The sequence below is a fragment of the Zonotrichia albicollis genome, chromosome 2 (genome assembly GCF_047830755.1).
Source record: "Zonotrichia albicollis isolate bZonAlb1 chromosome 2, bZonAlb1.hap1, whole genome shotgun sequence".
NCBI lineage: Eukaryota > Metazoa > Chordata > Aves > Passeriformes > Passerellidae > Zonotrichia > Zonotrichia albicollis.
The window spans coordinates 53,733,390-53,752,308 of NC_133820.1; the positions used below are offsets into that span (position 1 = coordinate 53,733,390).

Consider the following 18,919-nt stretch of genomic DNA (forward strand, 5'->3'; position numbering starts at 1 on the left):
TTTTTTATAAGAAAGTACCTGCCTGTCCACTCCACCCCAATAACTTTTCAATTCTTTGAACAATTCAGCAGCAAATCTGTCAAAATTTGACAGCACATTCCAGCTTCTACAAACCCAGTCTTCTAACCTTGACATAAATAGCCATTTATATGCACTCAATTGGGACTTGTTCCTCACCTGAATCCCCTCCCTGTTACATGTATCCATGTAACATGATTTGTAAGTTAATCAATTTGGAGATACTAGCCAAAAAATACTAGTGTATAAAGCTAGTATCCCTTATCAAAATATATCAAATCAAATATAAAAAATACATCAATATAAAAAAATACTCCTTATCAAAGACACATCACTCTTTTTCTGTTTTCACTGTTTTTCCTCTAATATATTCTCATGAAAGTATTACAATTTAATGTTGAAAAGAAACTTTTTTTCAGTAGTGCACACTACATTACTTTTAATTTATTTATTCCTGTAAGTCCTGAGAAGTGAAAGTGAAACCATTTTCAGTTCAACTATGATTCCTCTTATTTCTCTTCTGTTCTTTCTAAACGTAGTACTGTGCAGCAGAATATAAAAATGGAATGCTCGGCTTCTCTCAGGCTGCAGTTTTAGTGCCATTTGGCACCAGGACTAACCTCAGCAGCCCCCACTCCTGTCATTTAACCCCGTGTCTGCTACAACTGCTTGTGCCATTGTTGTTCATAGGGAGCTGATTTATGGCTTGTTCAGTTTGCACACAGGAGCTTGGGGTTTTTTGGTTTTGCTGTAAAGCACAAATCAGTTCCCCATGAGCTGCACTGGGATCTCAGGCAGGCACAAAGATCAGATTTCTGGTTTTGCTTACAGAACAGGGGCCTTATTTTGCATGTTGCAACAGAAGGCTTAAGCTCCTCTTTGTGTGTGGGTTTGTGGGAGTTAGTGCGTTCCCATGTGTTATGTGCCGTTTGAAACGGTGATGTAGAAACTTCGGGAAACTTCATCTTGTATCTGTAGCCTCTGAATGGATGATTTGACTTCTGAGGTATTTGGCCTTGAGGTTTTTGTCCTTTTAAACTCTTTGAACGGCTTTGTCAAGGCAATCACCCATTGTCTAGGTAAAGTGTGGTAGAATCACATCTAGCATGACTTAGAAATCACTTGTATCTTCCTGAGCCTTGCCCCAGTCCTGGTAGAAAACCTCCAGTATAAACCTCAGGAAACTAAACAGTGCCACATTTGATTCTCTTTCAGTTGAAGGAATATTGACATAAAAAAATCCCCAAGAACATGAATAGCAACAGTTGGTTCAACTAAAGCAAATTAAACACCTTGGGAAGGTTTTAAAATCTGCAGAGAGATAATGAGGAATAAATGACGGAAATCAGATCTAGAGAAATTTTCTTACTCTGACAGCAGGAAGTAACTTGGAGTCAAAGCAGACAATCTGCTGTTTAGAAAGACAACTCCTTTGGAAAAAACCCTGGAATGTGGGGCTCTCAACTGACACAATTTGAAGCAGTTGAATAGAAGCCTTTTTATTTCCCTGATATAACAGCAGTCCTCCTTCCACCTGATTGTGGTTTATTTTAGTCAAGTCATCTCTGCTTTGGCATTCTTCACATTCCTGTCTCCTGCTGAATGTATGTTAGTTATACCACCAGGACAACAAAATGGTCTTCCTAGAAGCAGACAATAAAACTTTGAAAAGTGAGCAGATTCTCCAATCTAAAAAGAGAATTGAACTCAACATTTACCTTCTTGCAATTCATTTTCATTATATTTTATCTTCCAAGTAAATATTAATGAGAGTTTCTGACTGATTTAAAAGCCTCAGCTTATTCAGTGTGGCTCTGATATGTTCTTGAGACTACTGATGGCTTATGGGAGAATTTATCTGAGCACTATGTGTGAGAAAGCCCTCAACTGATTTAGGGAAACCTAAACTTTTGTACTCATGATCCTTTGCGTAGGAGGATGTGAAAAAGAAAACTCTTGTCTGTGTGCAAAGGGAATGGAAACTTTACAGACTTAGAGTGTACTGACCTTCAGAAAGGGAGGAGCAAGATGGTTTTTTTTCCTGAACATTTAAGGTTATCACAATGAGTCATGGATGCCCTAAATATCTAGATATTATATTTGTCCCTTGTGACTTTTTTTTTTTTGCTATATGCCCAAATGCAATTTAAAAAGTTTCATTTAAAAAAAGAAAAAAACTAATCATTATTGCTGATGTAGATGCCCTTGTCACTGAAACTATGGGAAAACCAGAAACTCTACAACTACATCTTTTCAGTGTTAGAGAATCAAGGCATTACTTTATTCTGGCCAGGATGTGCAACAGAAATTATTACATTAACACATGCCCATGTTGTGCAGTGAAAATCATTCACATGGTTCTTTACCAGACTTTTCACATAAATCTATATAAAAACCCCAAAGAAGTTCGTGTTCATTGGTCTTAAATGACTCAACTCTTAGTGCTTGATCTCCTATTGGTTATTGATCTTTGCCTTTGATGCTAACCTGGTCCTCATTCTTTGGTTCTCTTATCGATCTGTTCCCAGAGCAGGTATCTCCAGCTACACCAGCGGTAATGTTCCTCAGTGTTCTCTTATCTCCAGTGCATCTTCTGGTTACTCCCAATCTGTGGATGTTAAACTCATCAGGCCTCTCAGCTGAAGAGAAGCTTTGAAGAGAAACTTCAATTCCCCTCTCCCTGGGCAAAGGTGAACAAACCTGTGACTAAAGTTAAAAAAAAAAAAAAGTTGCTGTGTTTAGTCAAAACGAAGTGGGCAGCTGCACCCACATAGACTATCATAACATAATTTATCTGATCTCATGTTTACAGGATGTTAGAGCTACTCTGCTCTTGGCTTCATTTGTAAATTGAATAGATAATGCAACTTTATCTACAGCTAGTATTTTTTGCCTCAAGTCGGCTTTCCCAAAGTTTTCCTTAATATGTATTTTTTTCTTGTTTCTCTCATCATTATCTTCCCCTTACGTCCTGAAGGAGTTGAAGAATTCCTTCTAAAGTTTTTTGTGAAACCCTAATCACCATCTTAGGTCAGTTTATAAGAGGAAACCTACTCCTTACTGCTGGAATAAGGGTTGATGGCTGCAGTGAAGCCAACACTACGGAGTTCAGAATAAACAGGTCATGTCCCATGGTGGTATTTGGTACCTTTGTAAAGCTGAAACGTGGGCACTACCCAGTCATAACTGGTTTTACTTTTTAATACAGGTTCTACAGGGGGTTTTAGATTTTTGGGAGAGTGGATACAGGAGTCAGTAGGAAGGGAAAGGAAAATAACAATGTGTGTTTTGTCCATCTCTCCTCTTCATAGATGTTTAGAGGTGTGTTACAGAGGCACCATTAAAGCCAGACATTTTAATGTTGTGGAAGACAGCAAACTGGAGAATGCATCAGAGAAGGATGACAGCATGGGGAGACTGACATTCAGCAGGACTTTGACAGAAGACTTCTGGACTCGCAGCAGCATCAGGTATTTCAAGGGCTGGATGTGCACTTGGGGTGATAGTGCACTCATGCTGCCAGGTCACTGCCTTCCACCTGCAGAAATTTGCTCTCTCACCTTTGCTACTGCAGTCAACATTACCATGAGGTTTATGCTCATAAACTCTGGTAATGTGGCAGCAGCACTTTTATTAGCACTTCGACCTCTGTGGTTTCCTTTGGTTGAGGACAGCTTTATCTGAACAATGCCTTCTTCCCCCCTCTCCAGAGCTAGGAGTCTGCAAAGCTGAGGGTCTTGTTTCACCCACCCACTCACTGGTTTTCAGGTCAAGATCTTTGAAGGTTGCTGCAGTTGGTGAAAGGGCTGGAATAAGGAACAGTCCCAGTCATATGCCAGAGCCTGAGAACCAAAGCCCAAATTTAGCTTGGGCAGGGCTTAAGCACCACTGCTGTCCTGTTAGTCTGCCTCTGGAGAGTAAGCCTGGCCCCAGGCTGAAGCCAGACACAGAACGCTAACTCGATAATGCACTTTTCCCAGGACTTCCAGTCCTAAGAACAACACTTTAGTTACATTATTCCTTCACGTCCTTGGGTAAAGGACAGTCCATCATGGCAGCTAAGTGGGGGAAGTTCCCTCTTAGCTCAGGACAGCTGCACTCTTTTTCTCCTATCACAAGAATTTTAGCCTTTTATTTAGCCTTTAGCTTTTTATAACATCCCCCTCCCTTCCTCCATTGCGACATGAGGCTGCCAAGCACAAAGGGAGAACCTGAAACTGCTCCCTCAAGCCTGGGAGGGGAGGAAATAGCAGTTTCTATTGCCAGATTAGCAGGAGGCCACGGGTACAGAGGGGCAAGGGCAGATAGGGGCTGGGTGTGAAGCGGCACAAGGGAGGGAGGGAGGGAGGAGTGTTAAGGAAGAGCACTGGGTTAACTAGTTTTGCAGAATGTACAGTAAAACGTCAAGTTATAATAGATCAGTATAACTTCATTTGGGTAGTCCTACTTGAAGCTCTGAAACTGGGGATAATCAGTCAAAGTTAATCTTTAAGCACTTGCAATTAAAACCACACAAAAGTACAGAGCTCAGTTCCCTGTGTGACACTGAACAGTTCCCAATGTCAAACACAAACACACCTCCGCACTCTTCACACAAGCTATTTGATCAGCTGGCTCCATTTTTGAACCTTCTCTTCCCTGTGTCAGCAGCTTCCTTAAAACAATGTATCAGGGATTTGACAACCATTTTAATCTTTAAAAGAAAGTTTTTAACATTCTTTTTTCTCTGCAACTGCTGCAAAGCAAATATTTTTGTCTATAATGATATGATATTAAGTAGTGTTACAGTAGAAGCTGTGCTGTACTAGATGTCACTGCCAGCGTTCAAACTTGACAGCATTGTTATATATGATAAATGTCATCACATACGGCAGGAATTTTGAAAGAGTTTTCGAAAATATATGAATGAGTTTCTTGCAAACTCATGTTACTGGAACTCTGACACAGAGAATGAACCACCAGTGTCATAATGCTGTTACACTTCCTTATTTTAACTCTTCAGTTCTCAGTTGTGTAAACACCCTACTACCAATCTCTCATCACAAAACGGGGCTTTTTAAAATCTCTTATCTGCTGTTTGCTCATAGGAAATGCCAGATCATGACTGTGCTGGGACATTTTGAACTTTTGGTCAGCATTCTGATAGGTGCTGTGGAAATTTTCAGATTTCGATATGCAGAGATACAGTCTTAAACCCCCCCAGTGGAAATTTATGGTCTTATTTTGTCTTCCTCTTGTTCTTCCCCAGTGCTTTCAAGTGACCGGTCATGTTGTTTCCCCTCTTACAGGCAGCAGAGCTGCCTATATTAGGAAATGCGGCCGAGCCAGCTGTGATGTACGGCGGTGTCAGGGAGCAAGCCTGAAACCGCGGGGCGTGAGGCGAGCCCGGCCCCGGCCGCCCGCCCGGGGAGCGGCGCTGCGTGTGCGGCCTGTGCCGTGAGAGCCGCCGGCACCAACCGGACCGTGCCGTGGGAGCTGCGGCACCAACCGGACCGTGCTGTTGGAGCTGCGGGCACCCACAGGCCGCCTGTCCCAGCACGGGCTCCGCGGGCCCGGGCCGCCGCCACCGGCGCTGCCCCCTCGGCCGCTCCGTTCCCGGCTGCTCGCCAGCCCGGCGCCCCTGGCCTGGAAATCCCCGCCTGGGAAGCACACTCGGGTTTCCCCCGCCCGGGAAGCACATTCGGGTTTCCCCCGCCCGAGGAAGAGGGCCGAGGAAAGTACCCAAGCTCCCCGCTGACGGAAGGCCATCCGCCCCCGCCGAGGCGGAGCTCTGGTGCCCGGAGCCCTCCCACCGCCCCACGACGGCGCCCGCGGGCCCGGGGAGAGGGCGGCGCTGTACCCGCCCCGCCAGGCGGTGCCTGCGCCCGGGCGGAGCCCCCAGGGGGAGTTTCGGGGAGGGCGGTGCCGGCGGGGCTGGCTCCTCTCCCCCACCCCCTGCCAGGCCCCGCATATAGGCTTGGCCTTGCTGGGGCCCGCTGTGGGGGCCTGCTCGGAGGCTGTGAGTATGGGGGGTGCTGTGGGTATGACCGGGCTGGGGCGCGGCTGCCGGGGCGGGTGGGGCGCCTGTACCCGGCCTGGCGTCGCCGGCGGGGGCCGAAGGAGCTGTGGGGCCCAGGGCTGTGGCCGCGGCGCTGGATGGGAGCGCGGCTGTCCCTTGGAACCCGCTCAGGAGCGGGGCTGGGGCCCGCAGGAGGAGAGGGAGCGGAGAGCGAGGCCCGGGAACCGGGGCGGGACGTGGAACGCGGGGCTGTCGCTGCCGGGGCTGGGGCCGCGCTCAGGCCCCGCCGTGCGGGCTCTGGTGCTCAGGATCTGGTGCCTTAGCGCAGGGGGCTATTTCTGCAGTGCTGTGTCATCATGACAGAATCTTTCCTGGAAAAACTGTTTGAAAACCGATCGACCAGACTGCTAAATATCTAATTTTATTTTTTTTTATAGCTACGTATATAAAAACCCTTTGAACTTTGTGCTTGCCCTTCCTTGAATTTTTGGGGAAGTTCAGTTTTGCCGATGTCATTGCTTCAAATATAATTGGATTTACCTAAATAAGAAAGTCTAGTATGCTTTATGTCAGTATTATAAAACTGTGTCTTCGTTGTTTGGGAATCTGCAAGCTTAAACCAGTTGAACTGGATACAACTTCTTAGTATGGAATCTTACCTTTAATAATACTTAATGTCATTAAGTAGCCTGATTAATCCATCTGCCCAAAAATTCTGCTTGTGGGTTACACAGTTTTGCATATGCGTCAATAACAGGGAAATGAAGTGTGTGAAATCACTCTGTGTCACAGCGTGTGAAGCTGACTCCCTGAAACTTTCTAGCTGACATTGGACAGGCAGAGGAACTTGGGGCTGTTCAGCCTGGAGAAGAGAAAGTTGCATGGAGACCTCATAGCAACCTGCCAGAGTCTGAAGGTCTGCCGGGAAACCAGGGAGGGGCTCTTGGTCCAGAACTGTAGTGACAGGATAAGCAGTAATGGGTACAAACTGAAAGAGAGGAAATTGATGTTAGATATTAGGAAGGAATTCTTTACTGTGAGAGTGATGAGACACTGAAACAGGTTGCCCAGAGAGGTTGTGGACACCCCAATAGTGGCAATGTTCATGGCCAGGTTGGATGTGGCTCTGAGCAGCCTGGTCTACTGGAAGATGTCCCTGCCCATGGCAAGAGGGTTGGGACTAGATGATCTTTAAGCCCTTAACGTTCTATAATTGCAAAAAGCTTGTACTGTTTCAGTTTCTGTAATTGTTGTTTGCATAGATATTGCATGCACCTCATCGTGTATTTTAAAATACTCTTTTTCTTCCTTACAGGTTTTGTTCTGCCACAAAAATTTGAATGATTTAAACTACAGATACTTACAGTTTCTTCTTGAGGACAGTCAGTACCGATATGGAGGCGTAGGCACCTTAGAAGGGACTTCAGTCTTACCTCTGGGAGGTAGTTCTGTGCAGAAATAAAGAAACTAAGGCATCAAATTCTTTTTTTAAATCTGAGAGTTCTGTTTGCTTCTGTATGCCATAAACATGGCATACAGGCAAAACTTAATTCAACAGTATAAAGCATCAGAATGTCTCAACACAAAGCAATTAATTAATGTTAAATTTGATAATTCTGTTCTTGTAACTAAGGCACCAGGTTAAAACTGAAGTGCTCTGTCAATTCGGTATTGACTTGTAGACAAACCTATCCCAGGTTTGTTAATAGAGAGAGTTCATCCTTGTCTGAGACAGTGTATAGGATTTGTTTCTCTAATAGCTGAATACTCTATACGTGTGAAGTTGAGTGTAAACTAACTTCTTTAGTCTTATGACCTTGTTACAGCAATATGCAGAACTTGAGAGGTGTTTTTTTTGGAGTTCAGTAGTAGCAAATATACTAAGATCAGTTTAGTACCATCAGCTCAGGGTCTCTATTTTTTGTGTGCCCTTTGAAATTGATAAACCCTTCTTTTCAGCCTTCTAGTGAGGTTTTACAAACTAAAATCTTTGTGTGTGTATAAGCTACATATTTATCAGCTGTCTAGGGTGAAATCTTGTCCTTAAATCACCTAACATATGTTCTGGATAAGAACACTGTTCTTTTAATTGCCCCCCAATTTAGTTTCTTTATTGACAAAGGATTTTGATAAACCCACTGGTTTTTTCTCTTTTGATCTGACCTCCACGAGCCTGACAAATTGTTACTGGTCTCCCAGATGTACAGAACAAGTAAAGGATGTGATGCTTATATGAGTCAATGGAAATTGCTTTTCAACATGCTTTCTTCAATTGTTAAAATGGGATGGGGAAGCTTTTGCACTGAAAGCAGTTGCTAAACTAAGGTACAAGAACTTGCCAAACGTTTATAGGCTGTTAAATCATGAGGTCAATTCTATTCATATGCACATCTGAAGTTACACTTTAAAGTATTTATTGCTTTTGTACAGGTGGGGGGGGTTTGTTCCAAATTGCCTTTAATGCACACAACTACCTCCCAGAGGAAGACTTGTCCCATTTTCCCCAAAACAGTCCATTATGAACATAGTGGAAGATAGCCCTTTCTTGGCTAGCATCATGAGGCAGAGTGCTCCGTGTGATGAGCTGAAGTATGACCTGTCCTGTGAGCTGTACAGAATGTCAACCTTCTCCACCTTCCCCATGAACACGCCGGTGTCTGAGCGCAGCCTTGCCCGGGCTGGGTTCTATTACATGGGCGTGCAGGATAAAGTTAAGTGCTTCAGTTGTGGCCTGACACTGGATAACTGGCAGCCAGGAGACAATGCTATGGAAAAACATAAGCAGCTGTATCCTAGCTGCACTTTTGTTCAAAGAATGCTTTCAGTTACCAACGTTGGACTCTCATCTCGTTCTGCCTTTTCACACTCAGTTGCAAACAGTCTCCCACCGTCTCTACATTCCATAGCACTCTCTCCAAGTTTAGAACAGGTTGGATATTTCAGTGGCTCGTTTTCCAGTTTTCCTCAAGACCCAGTAACTACTAGGGCAGCTGAAGACCTTCCATTCTTGAGCCCTAAGATTCACAATCATTCTATGAGGACAGAAGATGCTAGGCTGCGCACCTTTCAGTCATGGCCACTGACTTTTCTCTCACCCACTGATCTGGCAAAGGCTGGGCTTTATTACCTGGGGACAGCAGACAAAGTTGCTTGTTTTACCTGTGGTGGTCAGCTGTGTAATTGGGAGCCAAAAGATAATGCTGTGTCAGAGCATCGGAGACACTATCCCAACTGCCCTTTTGTGGAAAACCTTATCCGAGAGCAGCAGAGTTTCAATGTTTCAAATGTGAGCATGCAGACCCATGAAGCACGTGTTAAAACATTCATAAATTGGCCAACCAGAATTCCAGTTCAGCCTGAACAGCTTGCAGATGCTGGCTTTTACTATGTAGGTAAGAAACCCAGAGTTCTCCAGTTATATTCATACTGCTGTGTCAAGACTTGCCTTCAAGAAAGTTGTGTCAAGGTTTGCTAGATATTTTGCCTTTTTTTTTTTTAAGGTCGCAACGATGATGTGAAGTGTTTTTGCTGTGATGGTGGGTTAAGGTGCTGGGAGTCTGGAGATGATCCATGGATTGAGCATGCAAAGTGGTTTCCAAGGTAACTTGCAAAATCTTTATCATAATTTGTTCATATTCCTAATTGCTTTAATTTTGGCAGATATGTACTGCACTTAATAGTTTTGTTTAACTTTATTTGATGTACAGGTTCACTATTTCATTTGGATATATGTATTGCATATGTGTCTAAAAGCTCTGAAGTGTGTAGGTGGGTGTAATTAAAACATTTCTTCATGATCCATGGCATATAATGCTTTCCCCTTCATTATTAAAAACTGTCTGCATCTCCAGATCACTAACAGAAAGTGAGGCTGCCTCGTTAATGAGCAGACTTTTCTCTGTAAGAGAAGCAGTCAGTAAGCTGACCGAGGGGAGCAAAGGCTGCTGAGGAATGAAGTAGAAGGAATGTTTAATTCATGGGTTATGGTTTTGTGCCCATGCTGAATGCTCTTGAACCAGTTTTTCTGCTTGTGCAGTTTCGTTTCCTGCATGTGGAAGGGCTTGTGAAGAAAGTTTCAGTGGCTCTTTAGTATGTCTCTACTGGAAAAAGGACAGAAATAACTTTTTGATGTCACCTATAATTAAATGGCAATTTCATACCTAATTGCTATCTATGCCCATGGAAATCACCACCTCCATTACAGATATAGCTGCACTTAATTTCAGGAAAGCTAATAGTAGTTCTTCTCATTGTAGATCTCCAGCTAGGCTTTCATGGGCAATTTATCAGCTACTGCTGGACTATATGATGTATATAGGGCTAAATGTCACTGTTGTTTCTCACTGTGCTAAGCCCGTCAGTAAATGTACATAAGTGATAAACCTGTGTTAGTGAAGTAGATCTGGCTTTGATAATAGTGTTATATTTTGTTAAAAGTCTTTCTTTTGAATGATTTGAGTAGGAGATAAGAATGGTGAGATGCAAGATAGAAACAGTTTATCACTGCATTTTGTAGTGATTCTGACACAGTGTCGCTTCTCATGACTTGCCTTTTTGATCACAAGTGGCAGTAGAATGTAAAGCTGCTGCATTTATATACATAAGCCTACTGACAGCTGGATGTCATGCAAAAACTTTATCTATGTGTCACTGGACACTAGGCTGCACCAAGCTTCCAATTAAGAGTATTCTTTCTCTTCTGAAGGAAGAGAAATGTATTTAACTTTCGCTGGGTTTAAACTTGTTTGTTCTTCTATGTTTTTTTTTTTCCTTTGGCAGGTAGAAAGTATGATTTGATTCACTTTTGTCAATGTTTCAGGTGTGAGTATCTGCTTCGTGTAAAAGGAAGAGAGTTTGTAGATCAAATTCAGGCCAGATTCCCCCATCTCCTTGAACAGGTAAACTTTTACTGTCCTGTAACTTTCGTTTTCCTTTGTTGAACAGTGCTATGTTCTCTCCTTGAGTTCATTCTTCTGCCTTATTTCTGTGTATGTTTTTCCTGGGTTTCTAACATCATAAATGCTCTTCACGAGCACATGAAAGAAGCTGGTGCTGAAGCATGGCTGGTCTTGGACTAGTAGAGTTTAACCTCTACAGATTACTTATGGAGAGTCCTGTGGAGAGGCAGTGATCTCCTTTGTTTTAGCAGAGGGAAATTCTGATTATACACTGAATAGTGCAGATCAGTAATTATCATTTCAGAAATGAGGCACAGACAATGTGAATTGTTTCTATTTGTAATTCTTATGGCAAGAGTAACCAGACTTCTCTTCATGGAAGTGGTCAGCACTAGCTTTGTGTTGATTATAGAGTTGCACAGATTTTCACCTGTGTAACTGCAGGTGAAATATCTAATGGGTAGGAAGCTTAGCAGGATTGGTGACAAACAATATGTTAGAAAGGTACATAGAGGGAAAAGCAATACTTCAATACTAACATACTTCTCTTGTGTTCTACAGCTCTTGTCAACTTCTGATCCACCTGTAGATGAAAACCTTGATCCTCCAAGTATGTATATTAAAGCATGTTTTTAAACTCCCTCAGCATTTTGCAAACTGAATGATTGCTAAGTGAGTTAGCTTTGCAGAGCCAGTTCTTAGATTTGTTTCCTAAAAGTTTAATAATTTTGATGTTGTGTTGACAAGCTCCAAGGAAACACCTTTAAGAGATCTTGTTTTTCATTTTCCTTATTTTCATACTGGCAGCTCATATTGAAATTTTTGGGTTTGCACACTTGCTTGCTGGTTTTTTTTTTCGTTTCAGGGTTGGGTTAAGCAAAGCAAGTGTTTGAGCTTGGTGGGGCAGTTGCTAGAGGGTGTCATGGCTATGCAGTTATGCAGTTCTGTCTCTAGGCAGGTAACTAGGTAAATGCTCTGAGCTGAGCAGCAGCAGTTAAGGAAGAAGGTAGGACAAGCTGATACAGTGAAGTCTTTCCAGGCTGGACTCTAGTTATGGTGGAAAAACCCACTCACCCTCTGGGTGTGTATGCTGTCCTAGTCCCTGCTGACTGAAGACAATGACTCAGAATCCCATGTGTCTGGTGTTTACTAAATTTGAATGCAAATTACTGACAAAGAGTTGGAATAGAGTGATTGTTTGTGCTATAAACTCTGACTTCCCTCCCCCACCCCTGGCACACCCCCAGGCCATTTTTGAAGGCTGAAGTTAGAAATAACTAAGTATAAAAAAAGCTGCTAGTACACAATGAAATTCTCAGTGGTTTCTCTGGATTAACATAGGTTTTAACAAAGGCCTGACATGGATTGATGTTTATCTTGCATTCAATCCATGACTGAGTCACTGGCTTCCATTTTTAAAACTACTTTAAAAAAATTCTTCTTAAACACTTGAAACTTTTTACTGCTCAGTGTTCATGTGTGTAGGTAATGTTGATGTGTCTGACTTCTGGGGCTGTATGGATATTTTATTCTTTATATTATACATGAGGATTTTCCTTTTTGAGTAGTTATTCGTTTTGGACCTGGAGAGAGCCATTCAGAAGATGCAATCATGATGAACACACCTGTGGTTAAAGCTGCCTTGGAGATGGGATTCAGTAGAAGGCTGATAAAGCAAACAGTGCAAAGTAAGATCTTGGCCACTGGAGAAAACTACAAGACTGTTAATGATCTTGTGTCGGATCTGCTCACAGCTGAAGATGAGAAGATTGAAGAAGAGAAAGAAAAGCAATTGGAAGAAGTGGCATCAGGTAGGCATCAGGCATAAATAAAAGTGGAATCTGAAGTAGTTAGTAATATGTATAGTTTTTATACTTGTTTTTAGGCACAAAGTGATGTAATTTAATTGCTGCTAGGATCAGCTTCTCTAAAAGCATCAGGATACCTGTATGGAACAGCAGTCTGAGAATTGTTTCATTCCCTTTTAGGAGAATGGTTCATAGCAGAGTCCAAGGGTTCAGAATCATCTCTTCTTTCCAAGGCCTTTTTGTTTCAGTTGTGTGCCTTTATGTTGCTGTTAATGAAACACTTGGTACACTACTATTTTTTATCCAAATTTGCCTGCTCTTTAAGCTGCTTGAATCAGTAAGCCGCCATATCCAACTCCTAAGGCTAGGCCATAAACTTTTACAAATTCAGATTCTCTAAGATGGCCAAAGATCTGTTTTCTGTCTGACTCAGCCCATGTGACAGCAATTTGTTTATTTGATGTGTCTTTAACATTTCCTGTTTCTTCAATGCCATGTAAGTTTTGAAGTCTGAAGAAATCATTCTGATTTTGAGTTTGTGAAGCATAATGAAACTTCTCAATTATAAATGGAATTAAGCATGCTTCTTTCCTAGTTGTATTTCTCTCAAAAAAACATAGATGGATTCAGCATTATAATCCTGCTGGAAATTTTCTTGTTCTTGTTTGTGGTAGAGGATTAAAACAGTCTCCAGAGTCTGGTTGTGCTGTGCTTCTGGTTTTCTTGTATGTAATTGTGTTGGACACTTCATAGAAGAGCTTTCTTTTATTTACAGCCTAGCACTGACGAAAGTTAACCTCTGGCATGTCAATGGGTTAGCACTGGTGTTAGTTTTTTCTTTGCAATCGTCCAGAGAGTGTAAATCTCACTAATACAGAGTTACATAAGATCCTCTCTGATCATTTAACCTAGAGATGGGAGCAGGAAGTGGCTCAGAAGCTGCTTGTTGCGGTTTCCTTAAGTCTGTTCATTATGTGAATACCTCTAAAACTTGCTGAGTGTTTTATTAATGATGTGTAAAAAGCAAACATTGCAAGTAGAGTTTAAAGAATGTATCAATTATTGTTAAACAGAAGTGCAACTTGGAGTAATGTATTCCTAATTCTCTTACCTAATTCCCCCTTATGTTCCAGATGATTTGTACTTGATCCAGAAGAATCGAATGGCTTTATTCCAGCGTTTAACGTGTGTACTCCCGATCCTCGGCAGTTTACTGTCAGCTAAAGTGATAACAGAACTTGAGCATGATATTATTAAGCAGAAGACTCAGATACCATTGCAGGCAAGGGAACTGATAGATACAATTTTAGTGAAAGGAAATGAAGCAGCCAGCATCTTCAGGAACTGTCTACAAGACTGTGACCCTGTGCTTTACAAGGATTTATTTGGTATGTCTCTCTGGTTTCCTTTTGTTTTTAAAGGATATCCTTTTGTAAAAGTCTTATCAGTGCTCTCACAACAGTCTAAAGAAAAATAAACAGATGCTGTTTGAATGTAGATTAGTTAAATGATAAGGATTTTTTTTCTTTTATTCTAGTGGAGAAGACCATCAAGTATGTTCCCACAGAAGATGTTTCAGGTACCTTAAATTCTTCCTTCTTATCTTAAAGATTGTTGTAGAACAAACAGCTAACATAAAAAAGAAAATTACTTTGGTTAAGAAAAAGGTTTGGTGCTTTACCCTCTCTCTTATTCTACTTTAGTAATATAGATTGAATAAGTTAACCAAAAGCTAAGTGCATGTGCATACTTGCAAGTAAGTCTATCAGCTCTAGGCTGTATCCTGTGCCTTGCTCATGCTTTTGCACATCACAGGATGTAGAGCTTTCTGGAGCTCTGCAATTCAAGAAGCACATGCTGGACTTGATCCTGATAGAAGCATTCAGGCATTTGGTAAAGACTGGAGAATGAGTAGCTGGTTAGCATTTTGGAACAGGTATAATCTCTGCTTTTACCTATACCCACGCTGTGCTCAGAGTGGGTATAGGTGTCCTGAGATCTAGCTTGACCAACAGGTGTGTAGATGAAAACTTGTCAGACATGAGGTTGAGTTTGCTCTGGTCCTGCAGTTTAATCTGTTAATAAACTGCAGAAAAGTATACAAGCCTGGATCGAGCCCACTTCCACCGGTCAGGCTGTGTTTGTGTTTCTGATATCCAAGAAAAGTACAACATTTGCTAAAATGCAAACACTCGTCGGCCTCCAACCCCTGGGCTGTCCATCATCTCACAGAACTGGCAAGTACAGATTAGTTCCTTGCATGCCACTTTCTGAGCTCTGAAAATGCTCACTGCCATCTATATTTAGTCAATACAGGTAGGGTAATAAAAGGTGAAAAGGGGCATGGCTACACTCTAAATAAATATATCTTTGATCACATATATTCAGGCTGACAAAAATATAACTATTTTTTCCAGGTTTACCTATGGAAGAACAATTAAGAAGATTGCAAGAGGAAAGAACATGTAAAGTTTGCATGGACAAAGAAGTTTCTATTGTTTTTATTCCTTGTGGTCACTTAGTGGTGTGCAAAGAATGTGCACCATCCCTTAGGAAATGCCCTATTTGCAGGGGCACGATAAAAGGCACAGTCCGGACATTTCTTTCGTAAAGAGGGAAATTTGCAAAGTCTTTGCTCTGTCGTCCTCCAGCTGCTGAAGCTTAACACAGCAGTATCTTAAGAATGGAAAACTGTGGCACAGAAGAGGATTAATCAACTACCTAACAAAGTGTTGTGATAGTAAAGTGTATCCTCATTATGATGTGTGTGTATGATTATATATAGAAGGCCTTTGGTGCTAAAGATTCTCTGTTCATAAAACTAACTTAATATTAGGGTGAGGTTTTTGTGGCATTTCTCTCTGAGTAGGGAAAGTAGTTTCAGTAGTGTCACTTTTATTCAAAGAAGTTTTTTGTTAAGTTCCTAAAATGGAGCTTGACATAACACTTGAGTTTCCTCCATGTGGATGTGAGGAAATGTACTAAAATTGTTATTAATAGTTAATGTTAATTAACTTCAGCTGCTTCTGGTTTGGCTTTCTTCTTGACTTAAGGAGAAAAGAGGATAACTGTTGCAGGAACAGCAGGACTTGTAAAGTTTTTTCATGTCTTGATACTTGTGTAGTAATGTATATTACTAATAATTTTTATTGAAGACTGAATTAAAATATTTCTATTTCTTAAACTTGGGCTTGTTTACTCTGTTGCCATTGTTAACTTTTATCTGTAGACTGCAGTGATTAGAATGCTGTCTTTTCCTGACAAAAGTTTGGGGTTGTTTGCCTGTAAAAGTACAATAAAACTTCATTCAATTTGTCTTTCTTTCATTTTTGAACAGAGAAGTGAACTTCCCTGATGTTTGGTGATTTCCTCTTTATTTGAAAACAAATAGTTGCCCCCCAAAACCGCAACAGCATCTGGTACTTCCTTCCGAATTGATTTTTCAAATGACAGAAATCCTGGTCCTCGTGGCCTTGAAGATGAGACTGAGAGTAGCTATAGAGTCTGTGCTAGGGATTAAATGTAAAAGCTACTTTTCTGTGTTTAGAACTTTATAGGGATTGTGCAGTTAAATAACAGCATCTCCCAGGCACCTCTGAAGTCTTGGATTTTGTTTTGTAAGCTGATATTTTGGGAGCTCCTGTTCCCTTACTAGTTGACTCATTACCTTCTTCAGCTTTTTATCCCTCGACTTGCATGGTGGAGACCTCCAAAGAGGGGTGTTCATAGATAGTTTGCAAGGGTTCATGTCAGTCACTGGAAGAAGGCTGCCAGGTTAAAGGCAGCAGGTCCTGCAGTTGTGGAGTCTGTTGGTCTGGCTCTCACGTAAAGTCAGTCATCTTCAGTCCACAGCTGCCCACACTTAGAGCCTGACTGTGGATAACAGAGTTTGGGGATAACAGTCTTCAGTCCAGACCTGGATTCTTTACCTGTAGATTGGCTTGCTGTAACTCTTTCAAATGCAGACTTTTGTTCAACTTCATTACATGTACATATCTTCCATTTATTTTTATTACTAAAAAAGTAAATGTTTCAAACCTAGCATGGAGTTTTAAACAGCTTTGATTCATGCTCTTTTCTGGTTTTAAAATGCCTCTAAAAGCTCTTCTGTCTTGCGCAACAAGTTTTCACAACCTTTAACAATGTTTTAAGTAAGAAAGCTCAGGACTTGAAATTTCATTAATTTGTTCCAGGTGAGAAATTAGTAATATTAGAACCAAGTGTACTTTCGACAGATTAAGATGAACCTGCAATGGGAGCTGAGGTCAGGCTCACCTGAAGAGTGTGGAGTTGCTAGCAGGTACACCTTGTTTCTGAGCAGGGAAGAGTAGATAGGTGTCCGGTTTTCGGCTGTTTGAAGGGCCTGGAAGGGCCTGGAGTGGCCTTGGGGCAGCCCGCGTATCAAAGGACGAGAAGAGGCTTCAGTTCTTCTTTCGGTCTTTATGTTTATTAAATGTTTATCTAAAAGATTTTCTTTCAGCCCAACAGAGGTCTGCTCAGCAGTCAGCCATGAGCACACTGTGTCTGCCCTCCGGACAGTCACCTATCTTTATACCCATGGTTACGTGTACAATATTTATCATTTTTCCCCAATACCATTTATTCTTATTGCCCGGAGCACTTTTAGTAATGACCAATCCTAAAGTGCCACCATCACCATAGAAGATGGAGGAGAAGAAGAAGAAGGACAGGACACGCCCCAATTCCTCCATCTTACTTCTCTAAACCCCCCTGTACATAAATCCTAAACCCTGTGTCTCACCCTCTAATTAACTAATCCCTTCACCATTCACCCCGGTGAAGTCCTCCTATCCTCATACAGGTGTCGTCTCCCGTGTAGGATCAAAGTCCAGCCACCAGGCACTTCTGGCAACATTCCAGGACTCCCGAGCCCCCCAAGGGTGGTCTCGGTGGCTCGGGACCTCAGTCCTGAGGTGCTGAGATCCCACATCTCCCCCTTCTGTTTGCACCAAGAAAACCTCTTTTACAATCCGATTCATGGCACACGGGACGACAAGGATGAGGACTAGGAGAACTATTAAAACATAAAATCCTACCCTTAAAATTCCTCTCCAAATGGGAGAGATGTCAAAGAAATCTACCAGCTGATCAATCTATGATCCTTTGTTAGTTTTCTCTGTAATAGGTAAATTTACCCCATTGCCTATTGCAATGAATGAAAAAATGATGCATATAAGCATTATGAAATTCATGACCTCACTTTTGTACAAAACCCTTGTTATGTTTTTCATTCAAGACCCTAAAGAGAAAACCCCCCAGAGTCTTTCGTTCCTCTTGTTTCTCTTCTGAGTCGTCCTTTGCAGTCTGAGTCCCGACTTTTGTCTGAGTATTCGTCTCTTCTTATATATTGTTGAGAAAAATCGCTGCATTGTTGCAGACTCGTTACGAAATGACACTGTGGCTCCGCCGAACCGATCCGGCATGTCATGCACTTCGGTCATTCCCCCACGAGGTGGCGCTGTCACCAGCCTCCCTGGCTGGGGCGACTGCATGAACACAACTGCCTCCTTGTTCAGACGATTGTCGCTGTTTGCAAACTTGCTTGAGACCGGGGCTACCTGGCTTTTGATTCAACTGACAATAGGGTTAGAACACACACGCCTCCCCAGGAGGGAAGAGGCTTGGACTCCGAGGGTTTTAACCAAAGGCACCAAGTCTGGAGAGGGCCCCTCCTCGCCCGAGACGTTACCAGGGGTCTGGCCCGCCCCCGCCCGCGCTCTATTCTCTGCGCATGCGTGCTTTCCGAGCCGCTCCCTGTCTCTCCCGAGGTAATTTCTCCCTCTCCCTTTTTGTTCCACCTTTGAAATTTCCCTCCCTCGGTCTGCCCCTGACTCTGTCTCCTCCTCCTCCGACGCTGTGTGTGCAGCCCGCCTCCCGCCGGCACCCGCGCCCGCTCCGCGGTTCGGGCCAATCTGCGCACCGGGTTTTTGCGTCACAACCGTGCGCCTCCTACGTCTCTTCATGGCAGCTTTCTGGGGCTGTGCAAATCCCCCAATTTCGCTGCCTATGTCAGACGCCGCGGCGCTGGTTTGTGGCTCTCCCCCCGGGTTTTTGCGAATTTCGCCCGCCGCGCGCTTTTCCGTATCCCTGCCGGCCGGGACCGCTGCCGCCCCCGGCCCTGAGCTTAGCAAAGCCGCACGAAAACACGTGTCCCTTGTTTTTTCTTCACCCGCGCT

The 18,919-nt window shown here is 42.7% G+C and overlaps 1 protein-coding gene across 1 annotated transcript; it reads left to right on the forward strand.

Moving 5' to 3' along the window:
• The first annotated feature begins 5,867 nt into the window (after window positions 1-5,867).
• Window positions 5,868-16,048, forward strand: BIRC2 (baculoviral IAP repeat containing 2). The gene is made up of 9 exons (XM_005482589.4): window positions 5,868-6,016; window positions 7,332-9,408; window positions 9,517-9,616; window positions 10,836-10,914; window positions 11,476-11,524; window positions 12,483-12,725; window positions 13,856-14,110; window positions 14,260-14,301; window positions 15,140-16,048. The coding sequence occupies exons 2-9, from the start codon at window positions 8,535-8,537 to the stop codon at window positions 15,331-15,333; spliced, it is 1,836 nt and encodes a 611-aa protein (XP_005482646.2). The 5' UTR covers window positions 5,868-6,016; window positions 7,332-8,534; the 3' UTR covers window positions 15,334-16,048.
• The last annotated feature ends 2,871 nt before the right edge of the window (window positions 16,049-18,919 follow it).